The 20178-nt window shown below is 34.4% G+C and overlaps 1 protein-coding gene across 1 annotated transcript; it reads left to right on the forward strand.

Moving 5' to 3' along the window:
• Positions 1-15685: 15685 nt before the first annotated feature.
• On the forward strand, positions 15686-17080 carry LOC112502917 (protein UNUSUAL FLORAL ORGANS). The gene has a single exon (XM_025106934.1). It carries the CDS (start codon positions 15686-15688, stop codon positions 17078-17080), a length of 1395 nt encoding a protein of 464 aa, XP_024962702.1.
• Positions 17081-20178: the final 3098 nt, after the last annotated feature.

Below are 20178 nucleotides of genomic sequence, written 5' to 3' on the forward strand. Positions count from 1 at the left end.
CTTACCTTTCCAGTTATTCTGATAACTGTTATCTCCATACCATCTATTGAACCTTTTGTTATTGACAAAATTATTGGTTCTGCATGTTGAGCACATAATCCTTCTCTTGCTAAGATTGATCAGATCATTAGTGGATCTCACAAGGTAAGGAAGATTGCTAGTAACAACAGGTGTATGAGATAAAACGGATTCAGACTTATTAACTCAAATGCTTTTAATCTTTGAAGAATAATTGGGTGATCCAATGACATATCCTTGATAATACTGATTAGAACGAGAATAGTTCTTAGAAACTTTAGATTTAGGACTACTTGAATAACTGTTCGAATAGGAACAATTATAGAAGCTGGTTTTACACTATGATTGAGAACCAGTTGGACTTTTAGCACACGAAAAGTCTTTGACTTTTTGTAAAAGCTGGTCTCTTTCTACAGTAACTAAATCATATTTAATTTTCAGTTCAGTTCTCATGTTCATTTCAGTTTCAAGGTATGTCTTTAGATCAGACAATTTCTTTGAAGTATCCAGGAGTTTACCTTCTAACTCCTTCTGAAGCATTTCAAACTTTTTCTTCTGATTTATCAACTCTCGTTTCTCTTCATCGGAGCTGCTCTTGTCATTCTCCGAAGCGATGTCAAGCCACTTCCTTTTCTCAGTAAGCTCTTTGGCTATTGCTGTATACTTCTTTGAAGTATTTCTTTTCTCAAGAGCAAATTGCTTTTTTTCTTTGTCTAAAGCCTTATGCTTTAGATCAATGCTTTCAGACAATTTCTGTAGTTGACTCTGACAGTCTTCGGAGATGTCTTTCCTTTCTTAATCATTCTTGGCTCGTTCCAAGATGATCAGTTGCTCAAAATCCGAGATTTGCTTTAATAACATCTTTGCGTTCAGCTCGAGAGAGTTAATCTTATTCTCAAAGGATTTTCGTTCAGAATCAAATCTTTTCTCAACTTCAGAAAATCTTTTCTTCTCTAAATTTAAAAGCTTTCTTAGCTCAATCAGATCATTTTCAGATTTATGAACCTTCTCAGTTAAATCCTTTGTCTCTGAATTATTCCTTGGAGAGTTCCTCTCAGCAGTTAGTTCATTTTGAACTTTTTGGAGTTTATTGAACAAATCTTTATTAGRCWTACTCCATGTTTTTATCTCTTTGTCACATTCTATTCTGACATCATCCAAGGATTTTTTAAGTTTATCAATCTGATACTTGGATTCATTCTCAATTCTTTCTATTATTTTTTCATAATCCTGATGCAAAATTTTAATACTTTTCTCATTAGCATAATTCTGAATTTTATAGTTCTTTTCCAGCTCAGCAATCTTAGCTCTCAACTCCTTTATGATATCTGCCATTAGAAAAAAAAATTGATCAGATATAGAATTTATGCAGTGAAATCAGATAAAAGAAAACCAAGAACAATTAAGCTCAAAAAGAATTGAAAAACACAAAAAAAAACTGATGAGAATTAAGAAAATCAACGAAAAATTGTCAAAAATCAGTAAAAATAGTAAAACTGTTGAAAACAGTTAAAAACTGTTAAAAACAGTCAAAAACAGTTTAAACTGATGAAAAACAATTTATGCAACAGAAAACAGTTCAAATCTCAAACAGTTAAAAACACAAAAACTAAAACAGACGAACGAAATGATCCAAAATTAAAATCTAAAGAAACTAAAAACTCAAAAAACCAAAAACCAAAAACACCTTTATGTCTAGATTTCAAGCCTTAGATGATAAAATGAAGATGAAGTTTGCTTCATAAACAGGCTCAATCCACACTGATGTACCAAACTCTGCCACCAATTCACAATATGCTTGAAGAGCTACTGAAATGAGCCAAGTGACCAAGTCCAACAGATTCCAATTAAGATTCCTTAGGCAATTAATAACTGATGTTGAACTCTCACTTAGTTCTCAGTTTGCTGGTGTAAACCATCATCAACAATCGCACTCAGATTCAAATGGCCGACCACATGTGGGAATTCTGCCCAACCTTCAAGTGATATATAAATTCAGATCCTTTCTGCCGATAGCACAAATCCTTACTGCATGCCTTACTAATCACATATGTGGGCTGAAAATTAATAATCCTTCTCCTTCCAAAAAAATGCTAGATGCAACAAATAGCAACTGAAACTTTCCACACTTGTCTACTATCTGTTACTAGGGACAATCAAAGAAAGCCTAAGCTTCAATAATTTCCTTTTGAACTGTTAAAGTATCAACAGCATCTGCAGCCTTCCCAAAAGCTCCTTAAAGCAGTCGACCCTTGACCAATGAAACAAAACAGCAGCTTCAAAATTGCACTAGTTCAATAAGCAGCTTCAAATATGTTTTAAAACAGTCAAGACTGCACACTAAATTGCTCTTAACCAGCTCAAAACTAACAGTAAACCATACACTATGAAAAATGCCAAGCAATAAAATTGACAGTCTTGAGTGAATTCCAGGCTAGTTAATGAAGTCTTTTTCCTCGTTTGCTTTGGCTGCAGTATCAAATTCCTCAGTGGAATTGGTCTGTTTCTTTCCCACTCGGGCTGCTGTTCTAGTGCACAAATGATAGCAACACCTTCTTACACCAAGCAACAAATTTGTGTATGGTGTGTGCAATAACGAACAAACACAGAAGGTTCAATTAACAACCAAGATGACCACAACAGAATTCAGTCAATACGGACAGACTGGTGATTGGATTATACAGTCTGCTTAAGTTCAAGCCTGTAATACAGTTAAGAGAAGTCTGCAGTGATACAAGCTAAGTGAACTTCACAATTTCAACAGAAAAAATGCACTCTGTCTACACCTTTATCTCCTCCTTAAATCATTGAAACCTGATGAGCAATTAAGAATCCAGATGGTGAAATGGATTGAACGATTGGATATCCGGTGAGATAAATTGAGCGGTTTAATAAATCGGACACTTATCCGGACACTAGTCTGCTCAAGGCAAACTCAGAATCTGCTCAAGATGTGTGCAGATAACTCTCCGCTCAAGCAAGGTACGGTTTATATGAACACCGGTCAAGAGGTGATCGGTTTATATGAACACCGGTCAAATGGTGATCGGTTTAGGAATAAACCGCTCAAAGGTTAACCTAAATCGCTAAGATTGAAAGACTTACTTGTTGATTTGTGCGATTTAGAATCTGGTTGATTTTGTTGAGCAACTAACTTCCAAATCGGACAAAGGGTGATCAATTTACCAAGCGATTTAGCATCCGATCACTAGTCCGTTGAATCGATAGAGTGAAACTTACCTTCTGTTTTGAGCGATTAAGACTCCGATCAAGATTTCTGCGATTTAGATGAAGAAAGACGAAACAGGTTGAGATTGGGTTGACAATATCTAAACTGGATGGGCCTTGAAGATGGATTGGGCTTTTGAACGGTTTAACAAAAAGTAAGAAAACTCAAAATTATAAAACAGATCAAAAGCTATCAAAAACAAAAAAACATAAAAGATTTTTTAAAAAAATGGATCAAAAACACTGATTTTAAAAAAATTCAAGAACATGAAAAAAATTTAAAAAACACAAAAACCGATTAAATCTTGATATGCAATGATCAAATCACAAAAGTTTGTGAATAACAAATATTCACAATTCAATTCCGAGCATTTTGATCCTGTTTTTAACACAAAAACACAAGATTTTAAGAAAAAATCGGATCAAAATCTAAAAAAATGAAGAACATGAAGAACTCAAAAAAATTCAGAAAATAAAACTTTAAAAAATCTTCAAAAAACTGATTTCTTTTCTTCTGATTTCTTGCAAACTCTGCTTTGATACCAATTGTGTGTCCCACTTCAATGATCAATCTTCAATATAGTTCAATAACAATGGCAGATCTGAGATTTGATATCAAGAACTTCAAGAACATTCATATGAGAGAGTTGAGAGAGAAAGTCAAGATCTTCAAAGCTTGGTCAACTCTCTATTACGTAATCAGATTTACAATAAGCTCTCACTAATTCAATTACAAGACAAACTCCTATTTATATGGTCAAACAACTAAACATAGTCAAAGTCAAATCTGCCTAAGAAAAGTCAAACACGATGACTTTTACAATTATAGACAATATTTAACTTTCAAGACGAATACAATTTAATACTGATTTTCAGTCCTAACACATCCAAGTTGAGATAACTTTTGATGCCATAGCCAACTTTCATCACTCTTATGGGACACAAGGCAAAGGGTGTCTTGTCCCTCAAAGGATTGAAAATCCAGAAGATAGAGATTTCCTTCTCCCTTAGCCTTGATGATGGTTTGGCCCGGCTTTGTTTCTATGATACAGAAACCCTTGCGGAATCTGACTTCAAGACCCTTGTCACAGAATTGGCTTATGCTTAGTAAGTTGTGCTTTAGACCTTCAACATAAGCCACTTTGCTGATGAAGATGTTGCCTTTTTTGAGAGTGTCGTATCCCTTGATGGTACCCTTGCTGTTGTCTCCAAAAGTGACAGAGCCTCCAGATTTCTCGATAAAGGAGGACAGCTGACTTTTGTCACCAGTCATGTGCCTGGAGCAACCTGAATCCATGTACCATGGTTGCACATGCTGGTCCTGCAAGACAAATTAAGGGGTTTTAGGTACCCATTTCATAATGGGTCCACGTTTGTTAGTGGGAGATACCTCTCTCTATTCATCACTCTTGGCCTTTGCAGGCTTGGATTTGTTTGCATTTCCCTTGCCCTTAGACTTGGGCTTTTTCATGTTTTCATTGGTTTTAACATTATAGCGATAGATGTGTTTGGAGAATATGCAGTGATGTGTCAACATGTGGTTCCTCAGGTTTTGTAAAAGAGCTAAACATTGGCAATTATGATTCTTTGGATATGAATGTTTAACGTTCTTTTTATTCGATAAAAATGAAGAAGTAAATGCAGGGGATGAAAATCATGTCCTAGCATCGGTTGTTTTTACAAACTTTCTATCTAGTTCAGATTTTTTATTTTTGGAGGTCTTGGTCTTTACTTCTTTACTTCTTTACTTCTGAGGAAGGACTGCTTTTCTTTAGCTGAATGAGAGGAAAAGTGGTGGTTAGAATTCTCAGAGGCAGGCCACTTCTGTTTTTGCTCGCGAGTAAACTTAATGAACTTAGAAGAAGTACTTGGGCCTTGTGAGTTATCGTTAGCAGATTTGACGTTGCTCAGCTTTCCCTTTCCTTTATCTGAAGTTTTCATTGATGGTGAAACATCATATTTCATTGAGGGTTTGAAGTTTTGAGGCTTCTTATTCTCAATGATCTTTGGTGATTCACATATTATCTCTTCTTCAGATTCAGAATCGAGAAAGTCTCTTGCTGATTTCTCAAAATCAAAATTATCATGGATGTTTGTGGGAGGTGTGGGTTCAGAGGTTGATGCTTTAGAGTGATTTTTTGGGGGTTCCATCGTTTCTGACTTAGACGAACTTCCTATTTTACTTGGTTGGTTCATTGATTCATCAGCTGATACTTCCTTACTGAGGTTCTCTTTTGCATCAACAGTACTTGCTGATGAAGTGGGATTGACAACTAGAGACTCTGATTTAACCATAGGGTTTCTATCAGTCTCTGATGTGGAGGCGTCATTCCCTTCATCATAATTCTTACATGTATTGCTCTCGTATACTACATTTTCAAAATTTTGTCTCAAGATGACAGTTTTTCCATCGACTTTAACTCATTTAAAATTTGCTTTAGGTTTAGGGAAAAAGTCGGGTTTTTGAATGCATCCAAGTTTGAAAGTGGATTCAAGGATGGATTTCTTTGTTTCGATGAAGGAGTCTAATTAATTGAATCCAATCCCTTGAGTGTCCGTTTGATCGTTTAACTTTTTGTACACATTTTGGGCATCCCTATATTTCTTCATCAGAAGTTCATTGGTTTGGAAGCTTCTGGTGGAGAATCTCCCTTTCCTTTTGAAAGAAATCTTTGAGAGCTACTGAGTTGAGTCTCTCTGCCTCGGATTCTTTTAAGGCCTTTGCCTTCTTTTCTAAGTCCTTGGTTACTCGCTTGTTTAATTCCAGAAGTTTTTCTTCCTCTACTTTTTTAAGAGTGGCGATGCGAGTCTTTTCCTTGATGAGTTCGGCTTTTTCTTTGGTTAGAAGATCAGTCTCTCTTTTGTAGAAACTGACTTCTTTTTCCGCTTTAAGTATTTCAGATTTTTCAAAATTCAAATTTTCTTTTAGTTTCAAGAAGTCCTCTGAAAATTTTATTACCCTTAACTCTAGCTCGGATGGGGCAGAGTTAGTTTCATCGAAAGAAGTCTCACATACCTGATCATCAGAATCAGAGGCGGATTCTGCATTGGACTTGGCCATCAGACAGATGAGTACCTTGTCTTCTTTATCGGATGAAGAATCAGGTAACCAATTTTCTTTTTCAGCCATCAGGCTTCGCTCTCTTGGATTGTATTTATATTTATTCTTGTAGTCATCAGTATCCTTCACCAATCGTCCTTTGCACTCTTTGGAAAAATTACCGATTTTTCCGCACCTATAGCAGCGAAAGTCATTCTTCCTTCCTTCTCGATCTTCTTTCTTCTCCTCTCTTCTGTCTTCTCTATCTTCTCTTCCATCTCTTCTATCTTCCTTCTGATAGAATTTTGATGGCTTCTTTTCATAGGATGGCTGGTACTTATCCCTTTTAAAGTCTCTTCGTTCATAAGGCTTCTTGATGAACTTCTTCTGGAACTGTTTTATGATCAAGGCCAGAGACTTGGCAAAGGCTTTGATATCATCATCTGATTCAGATGTCTCGTCCTCAGATTCTAACTCTGCTACCAATGCTTTCTTTCCTTTCTTATTGTGTTCTGTAGTGGAGGTCCTTGAAATATCGTTTTCTTTAGCAGCAAGAGCAAGGGGTCCACCGATGGATACTTTCTTCTTCATGATATCTTGCTCTTGTGCAGCAAGCATTCCATACAAGTCATGAAGTGACCAGCCATCTAAGTCCTAATTTGCTTGGAGAGACATCGACAGCTGTGTCCACTCATCGCCGAGACTTTTAAGGAATAAAACATTATTTTCTTCCTTCGTCCTGGAGATATCGTTTCGATGACATTGATTAATCAATGTGTTGAAACGATCGTACGTCTTCTGAATTAGTTCATCAGGAAGAGCCTTGAAGTTGGTATATTCGTTGAGACATTGAGCTCTACGATTTTTCTTCGTTTTTGCTCCTCCTTCTAATTGGCTTGCCAGCTCATCCCATAATTCCTTTGCTGTGGAGCATGCATCGATGGATTGGAAGATTTCATTGGGAATGTCCATGATGATTAGTCTTTTGTCCTTCTTATCAGTCTCCATGCGCTCTATATCGTCGCCATCCCAATTCTTCTCATCCTTCGGCATGTAGTAGGCAGGAATTTCTACTGTGGTGCTTGTTCCTGAGACTCTTGGAACAAGAGTCTGTGGAATGTAGGGACCTTCCATGACAGATCGCAGAAGATTTCTGTCCATCCCTTCCAGAAAGTTTACCATCTGTGTCCTTCATTGTGGATACTCTTCTCTTTGAAGAGTTGGAGATTTGGTGAGGGAACCAATATTGTAAGTGGAATTCCAGTTGGCCATTTCAGATTTTGGAAGAAAAAACTTACGTTTTTAGAAAAGATCTTCTATGAATTTTTATGAATGAAAAAAATACGAATTGAGAGATTTTAATGATCGTTTTGATTGGAAAAACAATCAATTGGCTCTGATACCAATTGTTGATCCCAGATCTCTCAATAACACTAATAATTAAGTTAAGAATAACCTAATTATATAGTTTGGAGGCATAAAATGATGAACACTCAAGAACAATTGATGAACATTCAAAGAATATATTTGAGTTTCAAAGGTTTCACTTTATTTCAATGATTGTGAAAAACGTAAAAGAGTCTCAGACTACAATAGGCCTAACCACCTATTTATACTAGTAATCTAGCTAAGAAGATAACTATCTAGTGAGACTATTTAGCTAATCTTCTAAGAAAAGATAAAGCTTATCTAAACATGGATAATCATCAAAACAAGATAAACTTTGTAGAATCCAGCTGTTGATTAGTCATCTCCAGCTGTCTTCCATGAGGCTTTATTTCAACCTTATCTTCATATCTTTATCGCATGCCTCTGGTTGAACTAGTGAGGAAAACTCCAAGTGTTGGTACCCAGAGGGGTTATGAAGATGCACTTTCCATCGCATCTTTGGTCAGTTCATCGACCCTCTGGTTGTTCTTCAGACTTAGTTGTTTTGCCTTAAAGTCTTCCATCGGCTTTCTGGTTCTTCATCACTTGTTTGTCTTCATTACTTTCACACATAAGACTTTTGGGTCTAACAAGACTTTTAATAGCCAGACAAGACTTATAATAGCCAGACAAGACTTAGTTATCAAGAACGTCCTAGATTTGGAAATAACGAACTAATTGTTTTTCCAAGTTGCAGCAATGTTTTTTTCAAGGCGCAAAATCATATCTCCCTCAGTAAAGAAGAACGTTGCCTTGTAGACAATCATTGGGTAGCCTTTGGAAAAAAATCGAAAGTCGTAAAGTATTTTATTGCTTGTTTAAATCCTTTATTAAATAAATTTAGTCAGAACGTTAAACATTTTAAATTTTATGTTGTGTTTAAAGGTAAAAAGACAGGTTTCTTTCATACATGGATCGAAGTTCTTGATGCTTCTCAAGGCTATCCCGGTCTCATGTACAAAGGTTTTAATAACTATGAAGAAGTCATTTCTTCTGCTAGACAATGTTTAGGAAATAACTTTTTCGTTTCTCCTTCCCTCAAAATTTTTACAGAACTCCTCTAGATTTTTCAGCTACTAAAGATCCTAGCCATCTCCGGATTTGATAAGCCTTTACCAACCACCAGTGGAGCTAGACTAGCCATTGAATTTTTAGGTTCAGTAGTACTTTTATTGACATTCGTTGGAGAATGTCCACCCATCTTAATGTTCCGTATATGGCTAGAAGAGTCATCATTGATGATTTTGAAATTTATGGACATGGTTTCACAATGATCACAAAAAAGAGTATGAGCATGGCTAGGATCTTTAGTAACTGAAAAGTCTAGAGGGGGTTCTGTATACTTTCTGAGGGAAAGAGAAACGAAAAATTTCTTTCTGAAATGTTGTCTAGTAGAAGAAATGGCTTCTTCATAGTTATTAAAATCTTTGTATAAGACCAAGGTAGCCTTGAGTAGCATCAAGATCTTCGATAAACTCTTACACACATATATTTTTAAAACATACATGCATGGATAAAAACCACATCCATGCATCTTTTACGTGACATACATACATACATACATATACATACATACATACATACATACATATACATACATACATACATACATACATATATATACATACACACACATACATATATATATATATATATATATATATATATATATATATACAGAAGATGTTTACTTTGCAAACCATGTTATTTGTACAAACCGTACAAACCTCATTCAACCAATCATATTTTTCCATTTTATTCATTTATTTGTAATTACGAGAGGTTGATTAATCATTTTTATTTTGAAGGGTGTTAATCATAGATATTATGATCTTCATTATATTAATTTTAAATAAATACATGAAACAGTTTCATTAAAATTTCATAAGTATCATATGAAACAATTTCACAACCATATATGAAACAACTTAATCAAAAAAAGTATTATATGAAACAATTTAATAAGATTAAACAATTTCATTAAAAAATTTCATAAGATTAAACAATGAAATTGACGAATGAGAGTGGTTTGCATGTTTTATACAAATAAGGGTGGTTTGCATTTGATCGCTCCTATATATATATATATATATATATATATATATATATATATATATATATATATAAATATTAAAAAGATACATGCATGAATAAAAATCTCATGCATGCAAACTCATATCCAAACATTTAATTCTTTATTTATTTATTTTTTATTTTTTAGAACATTTCTCTCTAAACTTGTATAAAATTGATATGATCTTTTTTCTCCGGCAGAATCGAAGGACGACATTGCAGGCTCACTCTAGCCTCAACTCATTCCGTAGCTCCGGCTCACTCAAGATCAATATTGGTAATGTACGAGTTTATTAAGAAATCGATTTTTTGATACGCAAGGCAAACACTTTTTAAAAGACAAACCTTTAAAAAAACATTAAATCGATAAATTTACTAATCTAATCTCTTTCTCCGACAAACACAATGATCAACAAAAAGAGTATGAGTATGGCTAGGATCTTTAGTAGCTGAAAAATCTAGAGGGGTTCTGTTTAATTTTTGAGGGAATGAGATACAAAAATATTCTTTCCTAAACGTTGTCTAGCAAAAGAAATTTTCTTCATAGTTACCAAAACCTTTGTATATGGGACCTTGAAAGCATTGAGCAGCATCAAGAACTTCGATCCATATATGAAAGAAACATGTCTTTTTATCTTTAAACACAACATAAAATGTAAAACCTTTAGCGTTCTGATTAAATTTTTTGATAAAGCACTTAAACAGGCAATAAAATACTTTACATCTTTTGGATTTTTGCCAAAGGCTACCCGAAAGACTGTCTACAAGGCAACATTCTTCTTTACTGAGGGAGACATAATTTTGCGTCCTAAAAGAAACAATGCTGCAACTTGGAAAAACAATTAGCTCGTTATTTTTAAATCTAAGATGTTTTTAATAACTAGATCTAGTTTGACTATTAAAAGTCTGATTAATTACTGGTCTTGTTGTAAGATTATTTCCCAGCGGAATTCCTAGTATTGGAGGGGGTCTAGACATCTACAAAATAAGAAATACTTTAATTATTTTAATTTATCTTCTAATAATTGACTAAGAATATTTGCAGCTTTATTATTACTACCTTTAATGTGCTTAATTTCTATAATTAAATAATATTATTGATTCTATCTAAAAAATATAACTAACGTCTACGACTACTTATTTTGTTTTCTTCTTTCATTTATTGTAGAAAGAGACAATCACTTCATAGTCTGTTCTAATAGTAAAATCTTTTTTCGATATTATAAAAAACTCAAAACTATCTAGAGCATAATTTATGACTAACAATTCTGTATCTATACTACTAATATTACCCTTCTTTTTATAAATGTCGTTGATATAACAATAGATTTTTTTTCAGAAGTTTGGTCTGCATATTTATGAGGTTTACATAAAAGAATCGCTCCCTAACCTTTATTACAACCATCAATCTCAATTATCAAATAATATGTATCAAGAGGTAAAGCAAGCTCGGGAAAAATATTTTTGCCCATTTGGAGAGGTTTTTGCATGTAAAAGACCAGCAATTTTCCCTAGATTTTTTATAAAAGATCTAGCATACTTTATCAATCCTAAACCTTTTGGAACTGCTTTAAATCTTCTAATTAATCTGGAAAATCAAGAGCCTTAAGGTTGCAATATTATTTTTCCTTCTCCAATATTTACTCCCAAAAAGTCTATATATTCACGAAATAATTGCATTTTATTTTTACTCAAAATTAAAACATGTCTTATAAAATTTGAAAAACCAATTTGCAAATGGCCTTTACGGTCTTTTTTATTTTTACTGAAAACCCAAATATCATCTATATAAAAAGCCACAAAATTGCTACGTTTATTAAAAATGTCTTATTTTTCTTTGAAAAATACTTGGGGCATTCTTAAGCCCAAAAGACATGACTAACCATTCAAAATGACCTACTGGATAAGTAAAAGCAGTCCATTTTATATTGTCTTGATGAATTTTGACTTGGCAAAATCCTGATTTCAAATCAAATTTACTAAAAAAATTATAATTTTGAATCTTGTTTATTGAAATAGTCTTATCATGAATATTATATGCATCATCAATTGTATTATCATTTAATATTTTATAATTTATGATCATGCAACTTTTTCCTCTAACTATTTTAGAATAATTTTTAACAATAATTTATGACCATACGAACTTTTTCCTCTAACTATTTTTAATAAGGAAATAAAATAATGCAAATAAAAAAAAACACAAATATTAAAAATACAAACAGATAAGGAACGAATATTTGATTAAACAACACCAAGAGCAAAACATTAAAAATTCAAACTTTTAATTTCTTGAAAAAAACAAGACAAGAAATATGATTTAGAAAAACAAATTCACTAACAAACAAACAAACACAATAATAATTATATAACACAAAAACAAATAAACACAATAATTAATCTTAACTAGACGGAAAGAAAAAACCAATTAAAAACACTTAAGTAGGCAGAATAAGAAAGATAATAAGAAAGCTTATCGAGACGTGACCCGTTGGAAGAACCTTAAGATGCTTGCATTTTTTCTTGAGTTTAGAGCATGATGCTCCATAAGTCTGAAGAGTATACATATCTCTACAAAACTTATAGTCAGTCTTTTTAAGCTGTTTTTGAATCTAGGGTCAACTTATTTTTCTTCTAGTGCTCTAGTAATAAACTGCTCTTTGATCTGTTAACCACAAATAATTTGGACTTTGTTTAATAGAAGGCAAATTATTACATTTATCATGAATCTCTAGTCCTAATATATGTAAATTTTTCAATATTAAGCTATATATGTGAGGTAAGTATATTAAGGTCTGGGTGCACCTACATAATTGACATCGAAGTCCATTTATTTACTGCCATATCATCACGTTTTTGTGTCGTTCAATCAAACTAAAAGTTCAATAAGAAGACTAATTAGCTCTCTCTCTCTCTCTCTCTATATATATATATATAGAGAGAGAGAGAGAGAGAGAGAAAAGAGAAGAGAAGAGAAGAGAAGAGAAGAGGGTATGCATGATATGGTGTTAACGAGAAAAAGGGCGCGTTAGAGAAAAAGTGAAGGAGGGTTGATGGGTTTCCGTTTACAGTGAGTAATAATGAAGGGCTTTTATGGAAGTTCATAAATGGAAACAAGGAAGTCGAGTCCTTGAAGAAACCTCCATTTTTGGATCCAACTTTTTGTCTTCAGATTTTGCAAAATACTCATTAGATTCTCACTCGTACTTTCTTCTTCTTTTTCCTTTACACACTCTCTCTCTCTCTCTCTATATATATATATATATATACATATATATATATATATGCATATATACATACAGTGGAGGTTTAGGAAAAAACTAATGAAAATAAAAAATCAGGGAATACCTTGAAAACCATTTATTTGTATGGTATGTAAATATATATACAAGTAATTGAAGTTGCTTCTTGATTTTTATGCGAGTATAAATGTTATACACATATAAATAACAGACAAATTGCTTACAAAATTACTTATATGATACATACCATCCAAATTAACGTTACTTAATTTTTTATTTTTTTGAAATTTTTATCTGAATCTGACTTTATTAATATATATACCTATATATCTCTCTCCTTTGACATTTTGTTGCTTTCCATGTTTTCTCTCTTTAACCTCTTGGGCATATATAATCTCCTTTCTGTCTTTTCTCCCATATACTCATCGTAATTAATATCATAGTTAAATAATATCGAATATAGTCTCCTTTCTGTCTTTTCTCCCGTATACTCATCTTAATATATATTTTAAATAAATGAATATTAAATACTAATTAAAACTTTATTTTTTTATCTAAATGTATTTGAATATCTATAAATATTTATCATTTTCTTAGTTTTTTTTATCTAAATATATTTGAGTATATCATGGTTTATCTTGTAAATAAACTACAATAATTACAAGACAATAGTTAAAAATTATAATAACAAAAGTCATAATAATTAAAAATGAAAATAATGAGTGCTACATTGATAAAAAAATTCATAAAAACTGAAAAGTATAATAAATATATTAATAATAATAAATATCAAATGAAATTAAACTATCAATATTATTATAAATATATTCTACCCATCAATAATTTAAATATTACTATTTAATATATGTGGAAGAGTTGGCAGCTCTAAGAAGATCTAAAGTCATGGCCTCTTTTCAACTCATTTTCCTTTCTCTAAATGATCCATTAATATTTCAACTAACTCTTGATCTAGTAATTAACCTTCAAACTAACTCTTGCTTTCAGTTCATTTCCTTATTGGAATATGAAATGTGGGATTTGTTTAGAGTCTCCCGACTTTAGTTATCCTTGTGATGCTCGTTAGGAAAAGCCTCATGGTATCGTATTTGGATGCTCTATGACACTAGATCGACGTTCTTGGCCATGTTCGTCAACTTGTTTTTTAGGTGCGTGCAAGATAAGGGATCTAACCATTTAAGAAGAGTCGTCATTTTTATTTCTAATTTATTCATGTGTACATCTTTTTTTAGATCTTTTATTGTCTATTAAATATATTTAGCTATTGGATTCTTAGCAGTTAGATACTTAGATTTAAACAATTTTTTCTTCACATACACACACACACATACATACATACATACATACATACATACATACATACATACATACATACATACATACATACATACATACATACATACATATATATATATATATATGAGATTTCAAATATCAACCATGTAATTTTTACAAATAACACAAACCAATTTTAACTGTACATCTAGTATAATAAATATTTGGTTCCATAAATACTTTGATTCTAATATAAAGTCATGATCATATATAATGAATGAAGCTTACCATTTTTTATGAATTTCTCAATCATAATGAATAAATCATGATCATTGTCCACAAATACCTAGATTGTTTCATGATATAAATGTTAATTATGGTTTGTAAGAATAACATAGTTTTTATTTTAAACCTAGCTCCTCTATCTCTCTCTCTCTCTCTCTCTCTCTATATATACATATATATTCGATCTCTGCTCAAGGCTTATTTTGAATAGTAATCTAATGAGGATTCCACACACATATATAAATATATATATATATATATATTATATGATATCAGAGGCAAGATCTACCTCTTTAATGAATGAACACTTTGGGACAATCTATACTCGTCAAGCCTCTGTTAAAGGGGATGTATTTAAATCCTACATTAATTAGTCTTGGACTATTTTTCTTACACATATGTTAGAACCTTCTTTCCCCTTAATATTATTTTTGGAAAGTAATTTCTGAATTAAATAATTAAGACAATAATGGTTTTAGAACTTAAGTGAGCTTAAAACCCCCACAAAATAAGTTCCCAACGGAACCAATTTATCCCAAGTCTTCTTACATTTAATTGTGTAACTACATATATTGTCTAGGGCCAATGTGTGTTTACTGTCAATGTTCTAATCAGTTCTCCTTCTTCACCTGTACCTGTGTAGTAGTTGTCCTTTCTTCCTCGGCCATTGACATGAAAACACTGAATTGATAGATGCATCCATCCCCATCTGACACCCCTTTTACCATCTTCGATTCTCACTTCCACTCCTGTATCTTTACTTCTGTCCAGGTGGTCCTATTCCCTATATATATATATATATATATATATATATATATATATATATATATATGCACATGCATACATACTTGCATCAAAGAAGCCAATGGAAACAAGAAGCAACCCCTTTTAAGTTTTTCAATTCTTTCTTCAATAATCCTTCCCTATCACTACCACTACCACTTCTCTTTATATAATCTCCACTGAAATTGAGACCACCCAACACTTGAAAGCTTGGAGAACACACTCTTTCCTTCCCTTTAGAACAACCTTAACTTTCCCAATCCATTAATTGCCACCAAAAACCTTAACTTTTCCTATGGAAGCTTTTGTTGATCATACCCATTATGTCACCACCTTTCCATTTTCTTATCCTTTCGCCACCACAACCACTAATCCTCCGTGGATGGACTGCAGGATATGGAGCAGACTCCCACAAAGGCTTATTGATCGAGTTATTGCCTTCTTACCACCTCCTGCCTTCTTCAGAGCTCGATCTGTATGCAAGCGATGGTACTCCCTCTTATTCTCTCATAGCTTCCTGCAAATGTATCTCCAGATCAACCCGAAACCCTACTTTTTCATCTTCTTCAAGCAAAAAACCACTCATCCTAAAACAACCACCACTACCACCACCACCACCACCACTATCTTTAAGCCAACTATCACCACTGCTGCTGCTGATGACGTTGTCCCCAAGGAAGGTTATGTCTTTGATCCCGAAACTCTCTCATGGCACCGTCTCGTCTTTCCATTAATCCCACCAGGGTTTTCTCCCACTTGTTCCTCCGGTGGACTCATCTGTTGGGGATCTGATGAAGCGGGTTCCAAGGGTCTGATACTCTCAAACCCTCTCTTCGCATCTCAGGTAACTCCACTTCCGTCCACCCTGAGACCGAGGCTGTTTCCTTCTGTAGGGTTAGCCATCACAAACTCTTCCATAGATGTTATGGTAGCTGGGGACGACTTGATATCTCCTTACGCCGTAAAGAACTTGACTACTGAAAGCTTTCATATAGACGTGGGTGGGTTTTATTCCATTTGGGGCACCACTTCTTCTCTCCCAAGGCTTTGTAGCCTGGAATCTGGCAGGATGGTGTACGTGCAGCAACAAGGAGGTTCAACAAGTAAATTCTACTGCATGAATTATAGTCCTTTCAGTGTGTTGGGATATGATATGGCAAGAAACGAGTGGTGCAAGATCCAGGCGCCGATGAGGAGGTTTTTGAGGTCTCCGAGTCTGGTGGAGAGCAGAGGGAAGCTGGTGCTGATAGCAGCTGTGGAGAAAAGCAAGCTGAATGTGCCGAGGAGTCTGAGGATGTGGCGATTGCAAAGCTGCGGGACTACATGGGTCGAGATAGAGAGGATGCCACAACAGCTGTATGCACAGTTTTCGGAGGTGGAAGGAGGGAGAGGGTTCACATGTGTTGGAAATGGGGAGTTTGTGGCGGTGATGATTATGGGGACGGCAGCCGAGAAGGCGTTGCTGTTCGATTTTGGGAGGAAGAGGTGGGTTTGGATTCCTCCATGTCCTTATGTCCCCGGTCATGGTTGCCGTGGTGGTGGCGGTGACGGTGACGGTGGCGGTGACGGTGGCGGTGACGGTGGCGGTGACGGTGGCGCAGTTGAATTGAATGGTTTTGCGTACGAGCCTAGACTTGCTACACCGGTGACTGGACTTCTTGATCAGCTGACTAGCCTTAATCCCTTTTAGGTTTTTCATTAACAAGCGTACGCAGCGAGCAGCTACATTGTTTAATTATGTGAAACCAATCTAGATGAATCAACAATTAACTGTTCCAAAAAACCAGTGTAACGTCGATCCTTAGTTTCTTTTCAAAAAACCATGAATATAAATCGAATTAACGATTCCCAAATTCTATGTCAATGGCCATTTGAATATGGGAAAAAATTTTAAATGATGACACCATTTGACTAAGAAAACGACATTAATAGTATTCGAATTCGGGTCTAGATGGAAAAAAACACTTATAAACCAACTCTATAAAAAAAAAAACTTGTTCACGTCGGAGTTTTAAAATCAAACAGGTGGCACACAAGAACAAACTTGTTCACCAAGAGTGAATGCAAACTTGTTCATCTTGGGGAATTGGATCATATCATATATGGTACTGTTCTGTGTTGTCATGAGTTTGTTCTGGATAGGCGATGTGATTGTTGGAATGGAACATATAAGTGGAGGCAGTGGGAGCAGCAAATGGACTATTTGGCACCATTTCAGTTGCAGGTTTGAAGGTATGGGAAACACATAGGGGCTGTTTAGCACCATTTCAGTTGCAGGTTTGAAGGTATAAGGAACACATAGAGACTGTTTGGCGGTTGCTGAATTGTTAGGTGTAGAATGCAAAACACACATGGTATACTTGAGAAATTTTAGAGCGAAAATGCGATAGAAAGTTTCTTTTTTATTTAATTTATAAAGAGGACGGTGAAAAAGTTGTCATATGAAAGTAAACGTCTCTATTGGTTGTGAGACCTGAATCATTTTCCCACGTTTCATGATGTTCAGTTGGTAAATATAGAATTTGATATCGAGGATTTGAAGTCTATATAAAGACTAAAATACCCTGGATTTGAAGTCTATATAAAAACAAAAATACCCTTTCATATTGTTTTCACTTTCTTTTCATTATTATTTTCTTTTTTGGTGGCATTGATTTTGGTTTAGGACATATGTGCATTTCTTTCTTGTGACACTTCAAAATAAGTTAAACAATTATTTATAAAAACAAATGGTGGAAATATGGAAAATAAAATAAAATGAGTTATTTTATTGGAGCCAAAATAGAAATGAGTTGAGAGGGATCAATTTTATCATTTAATTAACGTTATATATGAATAAGTGAGTTTAAAAGTTCATTTGGACCAAAAATGTTAATGTTTATCTTTCCTTGGCGCTTTTATGATGACTCACCTTTACACTTACTTATTTATATTATATTTATGTTATATGCATATTAGCCCCTAAATCCTTTCAACGATCTCTAAATGTTCACTCAATATTGAACATTGTCGGTCCTTAGTGACTCTCAATCAAATCTCAGACTTAAAATGAAGATCTTCATGATATGTCCAAGGTGTAGCTGAATATAACGATAGGAAGAGTTGAAGCGCTTTTAGAAGATCTGCCAATCTAATTAAAGTGAGCAATTATCGGCGAAAAGCTAAATAAGAGCTAAAGATTCCTTTAATGTTCCCTTCTCCTAGTTGAATCAAAATCTTGCAGATCAAGTCTTTGCCCCCTATCTCTCTTTATTGCAGAAGTCAAAACCATGCAACTACATGACAAAGGTACAATACGAGTTATGCTTTGTCGTCTCCTTTCATGCATAGCCACTATCCTAGTACACTATTCACTGGCGGTCAACTTTGTCCAGAAAAAGGGCAAGCAGATCGTCCTTCAATCTCTCTTTGTGACGCATGGCATGTACCTGATGCAGCGCATTATATGCAAATATTAGGGAATACCACCTTCTCCGGCGTGCCTTCAAGAGAGAAACTATTATATGTGTTATTTCACAAGAGACAACTATGTGAACAATGTGGCTTTGCTAATAATTCTTTGTGTTATCCCAAGTAGTAAAGTATAGTTATTTTAGATTAGGTTTTTACTTATCTTCTTCCACCAAACAATTTGTAAATTCATTGATTGATTGTTATATATAATCAATAAGGGTTTAAAACCTAACATATATGTATGTATTCAACCGCTTCTACAAACCAAACAACCTTCTTATCTCCTTCGGGGCCAACAAGTGGTATCAGAGTGATATTTGTTTCTCCCTTCTCTTTCAAACAAGATCTTATAATGGATGCCAACAACTACGATGACAACAATTTTCAGAGAAAACTTCTCTGTCTGGAAAAATCTGATGTATCTTTTTCTTGGAGGTGCTGACCCTCAAATCCCACACTTTACTGAAGATGGACTCTTTGTTCCATTCTTCATCATTGAAGTTGTTACAACCGTTGAGATTCACCCTGGAACCCCACAACATGTGGTGGCAAAACAAGTGCATCAATGGTCTGAAGAAGATATAAAGAAAGTGTCCTTGATAATGTCTTTCATTCAGTCATGAACATGAAGACGACCAAGGAAATATGGGAAGCTCTTTGTGTATAGTACGAAAGCACTTTTGAGGATCAGGAGTTGAGAAAGATCAATGTGGTAAGACAAGATGAGATATTAATATGTGGTAAGAAAGAATCTATTGTCAAAGACCTTCCAGCCTAGTGGTAAAGGCTTGGGCATAGCATAGTCATGAACCCGAGTTCGAGCCCTGGGAGGGGAGTGTTGGCGACATTTAAGTGGGGCCATGTTTAGCCTCCAAAATTGCCGGGGATTAGTCGGGCTTTGGCCCGGACACCCTTACAAAAAAAAAATCTATTTCTGACATGTTCGGTCCATTCTTTATCTCATCCAATCAAATTTAAGGGACATGGCAATGTCATCATACCCTCCTTTTCCCAAACCGTCATCCTATTCATTTTTCTGTCCTCCAACCACTATAAATACTAATCTCCCTCCCTTATTTCCTTTTTATGCTTTCAACTTCTCTATTGAACCTCTACTTAAATTCTCTCCTCCAACCACTATAAATACCAATTTTGATGTTATCAGTATTCAAAAGTCGGGTACTGAGAGCAACTCAATGAAGAACCTTGAAACATTTGTTCAGGGGGAGTAATGAAGGGGGCCCTTAGATAAGGGCAAAGGTAAATTTCGGGAAAATATGGACCCCGAGGATACTACTGAGGGGGAGTCTAATAACATTCCCCTCTCTGGATCTT

Source organism: Cynara cardunculus, unplaced genomic scaffold (genome assembly GCF_001531365.2).
Source record: "Cynara cardunculus var. scolymus isolate 2C unplaced genomic scaffold, CcrdV1 Un_Scaffold_2171, whole genome shotgun sequence".
In the NCBI taxonomy this organism is placed as follows: Eukaryota; Viridiplantae; Streptophyta; class Magnoliopsida; order Asterales; family Asteraceae; genus Cynara; species Cynara cardunculus.

Bases quoted from the DNA above. Each gene is read 5' to 3' on its own strand.
- LOC112502917 (XM_025106934.1), top strand. From the start codon at position 15,686: ATGGAAGCTTTTGTTGATCATACCCATTATGTCACCACCTTTCCATTT.